This window comes from Lontra canadensis, unplaced genomic scaffold (assembly GCF_010015895.1).
Source record: "Lontra canadensis isolate GAN:19392208 unplaced genomic scaffold, GSC_riverotter_1.0 scaffold1020, whole genome shotgun sequence".
Taxonomy (NCBI): domain Eukaryota; kingdom Metazoa; phylum Chordata; class Mammalia; order Carnivora; family Mustelidae; genus Lontra; species Lontra canadensis.
Window position 1 is genome coordinate 1 of NW_022632004.1, and position 6,740 is coordinate 6,740.

The 6,740-nt window shown below is 40.5% G+C and overlaps 1 protein-coding gene across 1 annotated transcript; it reads right to left on the bottom strand.

The window, feature by feature from the left end:
- Positions 1 to 3,151: 3,151 nt before the first annotated feature.
- On the bottom strand, positions 3,152 to 3,628 carry LOC116863384 (60S ribosomal protein L32). Its single transcript, XM_032850844.1, has one exon. It carries the CDS (start codon positions 3,579 to 3,581, stop codon positions 3,174 to 3,176), a length of 408 nt encoding a protein of 135 aa, XP_032706735.1. The 5' UTR covers positions 3,582 to 3,628; the 3' UTR covers positions 3,152 to 3,173.
- Positions 3,629 to 6,740: the final 3,112 nt, after the last annotated feature.

Here is a 6,740-nt window from a genome sequence, read left to right on the forward strand (position 1 = left end):
ACCACCACCATTACCCCCACCACCACCATCACCATAAGGCATGGGGGAAGGGTAAATGCACAAGGGAATGAATATTCTTACATCACTCTTCTCCCACACCTTCCATCTTCTGCCAGTGCTTCTCATGACTGACTCTGATTGGAAGCCACAGAACAAGAGAGTCAAATATAGTCCTCAAAGGTCAGCCTTCTCAAGCACAGAGTAGGTTAAAGAAGGGCAGATAAGGAATCAAAGTTGGGGGTGGATGGTGGTAAATGTCATGTTTTCACCTCGAGGAACATTTATGTCATCGAAAGAAATTAGTTATTCTTGGAATGACAAAAGTGTAGAAATGGAGAAATGATTAGTGGTACTCAGGGGTGGGTTGGGAGGAAAGGAAGTGTGGCTATAAAGGGGCAACAGAGGAATCCTTCTGGTGATGGAAATATTCTGTACCTTGACTGTTTTGGTATCTGTATCCTAAATGTGATGTTCTATAGTTTGGTAAGATATTTCCTTTGGGGAAAATTGGGTAAAAGTACATGAGATTATTCATATTATTCTTACAACAGCTAGTGAATTATAATTATCTCAAAATAAGATGTTTAATTAAAGTGGAAAAATCAGGTGAGTTTAAAATCAGATAGATACTGGATATTTCAAAAGAAGTATAATCCTTTGCTTCCCAGAAAGACTGTCTTCCATTTGGTTTACACAGAAATCGCCTGGGATTCTCAGTCAGTGAAAAACCACTGAACAAATTGGTTTTTGCTAATATTTCCTCATTCTTCGACTTCACTACATCTTTAAAATTTTTGTTAGACTGCAAAATCCTCATCAGACCCGTGAATAGCTTTGGTCTGTGAAGACACTGGCTGAAGTACATCACTAAGCATATGAAGGCAGAGAGAACTGAGGAACAGGTGTCTGTTAGACGTAATAAAAGGAATAGAGCAGGGGAAGTGAAGGCAGTTTATTTGAATATTTATTTATTCTTCATTATATTACAAGAAGGACTTAAAATGGATTTCAAACTTAGTACAATAGGATTTTTTTAATATGTGAAGAAATCTGGGTAGTGCCTGGGTGGCTCAGTTGGTTAAGCATCCAAATCTTGGTTTTGGCTCAGGTCATGATCTCAGGGTCCTGCAACAGAGCCCTGCCTCTAGCTCTGCAGTGAAGGTGGAGCCTGCTTAAGATATTCTCTCTTCCTCTGCCACTCCCCCCACCCACGTGCTCTTTCTCTTTCTTAAATAAATAAATAAATAAATAAAATATATATGTGAAGACATCTGAGTGAAGAGAAAATCACAGTAGGAACCATGAGACCCAGGAGTAGAGTTAGTATACTGAGCAAGTTTGACATCATATGTGCTTTGAGTCACTCAGGTAGCCTTTAGCCCCACCTTTTCAAAAGCTGATGCAAAAGCAAAACGTGATCTATTACATGGTTATAAGATAAAAATTGACTTGGAAGAAACCTCTTTGCTGCATCCTCATAGTAGAGACATTACACTTTACTCAACAACAACCTTAAGGTTAATAAGACAACTAGTTTCAGAGTTGAGCAAAAACAGTTCTATTAGGGACCTAAAAAATGAAGTTAGGGGTACAGCTTTCTAGTTTTGACCTGGGGGCATTTTGGAGTATATTTAGAATGGAAAAACTGTGTTCTTTAGAAAATCAAAAAATTTTTTCAAACAAGCTTTAGGTAAGTATTAGTGGGGTGGCAAACTGAAAATCCCTACCGGGTCCAGAGAGGTACAATAACTAAGAAAGATGGGATGTCTGTTAAAAAAAAAAAAAAAATGCAGACACTACAAATAGTGGAAAATGGTGCTTTATGAATGGCTTCCAGTTGGGGGCTACACTGAGGTGTGGTAGGATTTCTGCAAGTTGGAGCCTCCTCCTGCTCATTACCAGCCTATTGTTACCGTAACCAAAATCAGGGCCAGATGTTACCAGATTTCTTATTTTTCCTTTGCATTAGTCAGAGTTCTGTTACAGAAAATAAAAACTACTCTGGCTATTTTCAGCACAAAGGGCAAAGGGCTTCCAACAGGGAGTTAGGTGCTTACAGTGTACTGAGGCTGGGCTTGCAAGGCTGACTGCCAGAGGAACAATGAAGAACCCACCCCCAAGGAAGCTGCCAATTTTGCTGGTCAGGAAGATGGGAAATCAGGAAGTTTCCCCTGCACCATTAACTCTAGGAACAATGTAGAGATCAGGAAGCTACTGATGCTGTTACTGTTGGCCCTGGAGCCAAGCTTTACCTGTTGGGTCCATACTGGTAACAAAAATAACAACAGCTGAAAATGCTGCTGACCTCACTTGTTGATCTTCACAAAGCTGGCGACAAGAATGCTCCTGCAGAAAATCCCAAAGCGCCCTTGATCATGCCTGCCACAGGGGCAGTGGGGATCTCGACCTTTCAAACCTCACTTGAATGCATCTGCCCCTCAAAGCTAAAGCTAAATGGCTTCTGGTTGCCCAGATTACAAAAGGAATTATCATATGGTTTCACTGATTTGTGGAGCGTAACAAATAGCATGGTGGACAAGGGGAGATGGAGAGGAGAAGGGAGTTGAGGGAAATTGGAAGGGGAGGTGAACCATGAGAGACTATGGACTCTGAAAAACAATCTGAGGGGTTTTTTGTTGTTGTTGTTGTTGTTGTTTTAAGTTCATTCTTTTTTTTTTTTTTAAGATTTTATTTATTTATTTGTTTGTCAGAGAGAGAGAGAGCATAAGCAGGCAGAGCGGCAGGCAGAGGCAGAGAGAGAAGCAGGCTCCCCACTGAGCAAGGAGCCTGATGTGGGACTCAATCCTAGGACCCTGGGATCATGACCTGAGCCAAAGGCAGCGGCTTAACCAACTGAGCCACCCAGGCGTCCCAATCTGAGGGTTTTGAAGGGGCGGGGGGGTGGGAGGTTGGGGGAACCAGGTGGTGGGTATTGGAGAGGGCACAGATTGCATGGAGCAATGGGTGTGGTGCAAAAACAATGAATACTGTTACGCTGGGAAAAAAAAAAAAAAAGGAATTCTAACTGCTCACCCTCCAAGGATGTGAAGGAAGGGAGTGGCGGACATGTGGAACGTATGCAGAGCAAGAATCCATTTTAGCATCATATTGTATTTTTTTTTTTTTAGTTTTATGGTTTTATTAACACAAATATGACGTGCACAACAAGCTGTCTATTCATTTTCTTCACTGCGCAGCCTGGCGTTGGGATTGGTGACTCTGATTGCCAGCTGGGCTGCTCTTTCCACAATAGCTTTGCGGTTCTTGGAGGAGACGTTGTGAGCAATCTCTGCACAGTAAGATTTGTTGCACATCAGCAGCACTTCAAGCTCCTTGACATTGTGCACTAGGAACTTCCTGAAGCCACTGGGCAACATGTGCTTTGTCTTCTTGTTGCTCCCGTAACCAATGTTGGGCATCAAGATCTGGCCCTTGAATCTTCTGCGCACCCTATTGTCAATGCCTCTCGGCTTCCGCCAGTTGCGCTTAATTTTGACATATCGGTCTGACTGGTGCCGGATGAACTTCTTGGTCCTCTTTTTAACGATCTTGGGCCTCACCAAAGGTCTGAGGGCAGCCATGATGCCCAGTAACAGATGGCTACCACCTCTGCAGGCAGCGCCGAGGAAGAGACTCATATTGTATTTTTAAGCAGAAATCACTTGAGCTCTTAAATGCTGATAATTAAATCATTACTTTTAAATTAATGGGTAGGCCAATAATGTGGGAGTTGATGAGATACATCTGTGAACAGATTCAGCTTCATGGCAACTAACTGGAAGGTAGGTTTTGATACACTTCTGCTCACAGAAGAAGAAAGGCTTAAGCCCTACCCCCTCCCACCTGCCGATATATGAATAACAGTTTATATAGTGCTATGCTATAGTGAAAACACTTTTTTTTTTTTAAGATTTTATTTACTATTTGACAGAGAGAGACACAGCGAGAGAGAAAACACAGGCAGGGGGAGTGGGAGAGAGAAAAGCAGTCTTCCCACAGAGCAGGGAGCCCCCATACGGGGCTGGGTCCCAGGACCCTGGGATCATGACCTGAACCAAAAGCAGTTGCTTAACAACTGAGCCACCCAGGCACCCCAGTGAAAATGCTTTAAATGTAATTATTACTAGTAAATGCTTGATGAAATAAGATTCCAACAATATACAAATACAGTAAAAATTTATTTTTCTCCTCTCACTGGCATTGTCAACTCCTCAGATGTAACCTTCAGTAACATTGTGAAATAAATCAAACTTCGCTGTGTTTGATTGAATATTCTAGAAGCACTCTGTTTCTGGGGGTTTGCCAGGTGGTCTGCCAAGAGAAAGCTAGAACCAAGTGTTTGAAGCGTTTGAACTCATGCAAAAATCTACCCGGTGTACACTGCTGGGGGGTTAACTGCTGATGAGAATCTATCCAGTATATATTGCTGGTGAGTCTGTTGACTGAGGAATGGGTTTACTGTCCAAAGCAGAGAGTACATATTCAGCCTGAAAACAAATATAATTTCCATAACATTTTATAATCAAGCAAACAAATAAATTTCCTATATCAGATGTATTTTACAAGCTTTGTGGTAATCTTAGACTTTGTGATTAATGGTCATATTTGTTGCTCAAACTTGAATATCTTAGTGTCATCCTTTTCTCAATAAACATTCAAGAAGGGGACAATAATTTATTCTAAAACACTGTTGGCAAATATTTAAATTTAAACAAGACCTTTGTTCCTCTAGCTTATCTTTCAACTATGTTCCTTGTTTATTGTGCTCCTGTTTTCACCAGCAAGTAAATATTCTCTAACCTTCTCTTTCCTATCTTATGGAGGAGAGTAATATTCAGCATTTCTCAGAGTACTTGGGTCAACAAGATGTTGTCTTCTCAAGGCAACTCATTAAATCCATAGTGATCTATAATTTTATTTACATTTAGCCAAAGTCAAAGCAGGGGTTTAGGCTTCTAATTATCATTTCCACAGATTATATATATATATATATATATATATATTATATATGTATTTGAGATATTTGTAGTATATATATATTTGTGTGTGTGCACGTGTGTGTGTAGAGAGAGCAACCTGTGAGCATAAGTGCAGATGCACATTTGTATCATATTTTTTCAAACACATGAACATGTTATCTTATTCAGTTGTCACAAAAGCATATGAGGAAAGCAGGTTACCTATTTTTTTTTTTAAGATTTTATTTATTTATTAGAGAGACAGAGAGAGCGCTCATGGGGCTGAGGACAGGGGGAAGAGCAAAGGGAGAGCAATAAGCAGACTCTGCACTGAGCATGGAGCCCGATGGAGGGCTCGGTCTCAGGACCCTGAGATCATGACCTGAGCTGAAACAAAGAGTCAGATGCTTAGTAGCTTACTTAGTATTATCTCCAAAGAGGCTTAGAGAAGTTTAGAGGCTTCATTAAGGAAACCCAACTAGTAAACCATCAGACTGGATTTGGGTCCTCTGTTTCCAGTCCTCTTTTCCCTAAACTGTGTGCCTTGATATAGAAGTCAAAAAATTTACCCGAAGGGCTTTAGAGTTCACATCCCAGCTCCTGGAAAGTGGGGAGCACAAAGAGTAGGTGAGGTGTTTTCTCTCAATAGCATCTCTTCATCTTCCAGTTCTGGTACTTAGAATCTGCTGTTGCTCATGACCAAAGCCTGTGTGTGTCCAGTGCTCCAGGAACAGGGTAAATATTTTGCAGCCTCTTGTCTGAATTCTTGACTTTAGTTCATCCAGAATTTAGGTTCTGATTTGGTTTTCTTCAGTCTTCTTTGCATTTGGAGAACTACTCCTTAACCTTTATGTTTTTCTTATTAAGATACTTTTATATGTTAATTGTAATTAATTTAGAAGAAAATATCTTCATAAAGATAAGAAAATAGAAATCAGCAGTAATGCTGGTTTCATCCAAATATTTCTACCACTAAAGTTCTGATGTATAGCTTTTCTTAGTTCAGGCTGCCACAACAGAATACCATAGACCGGGTGGCTTAAACAATAAGCATCTACATCTCACAGTTGTGGAGGAACTGAGAGGTGAGAAGTCCAAGATCGAGGTTCCTGCAGATTCATTGTCTAGTAAGAACCTCTTTCTGGTTTGCAAACTCCCTTCTTGATGTGTGGAGAAAGAGAGGAGCTCTGGTTTCTCTCCCTTCTAATAAGGGCATTAATCCCAATATGTGAGCTCTATCCTCAGGACCTTATCTAAACCCAGTTATTTCCCAAGGGCCCCACCTCCAGATACCATCACATTGAGGATTAGGGCTTCAGCATATGAATTGGAGTGGAAAGAGGGGACACATTCTATCCGTAGCACTTTCTTCCTTTATAAATGTAAACTTTTAAAATGAGATTAAACTGTTTATTCTCTTTGGACTTGCTTTTTTTTTTTCTCTCTAGAAATAAAAATATATCACAAGTACATTTCCATGTCATTAAATAGTTTTCTACAAGAACATCTCGGATGACTGTCTCACTACATGGTGTCAGGTGCATTGTTCACATACTGATCGGGCTTTTCAATTATTTCTATTCTTTAACGTTCTGGGTAAACATAGCATATCATTTCCTGTCTCTTATGGAGCACAGGGCAGTGAAACCTAACCCCATGTATAGCCCCTGTAAGAAGTAATCTTATGCATCCTTATGACAGTTCTCTTCGCAGAAAGCAACAGTCGATTGGATAAAGCCACCCTATTGGCACTCAGCAAGCAATTAGTCTAAATCATTCAAT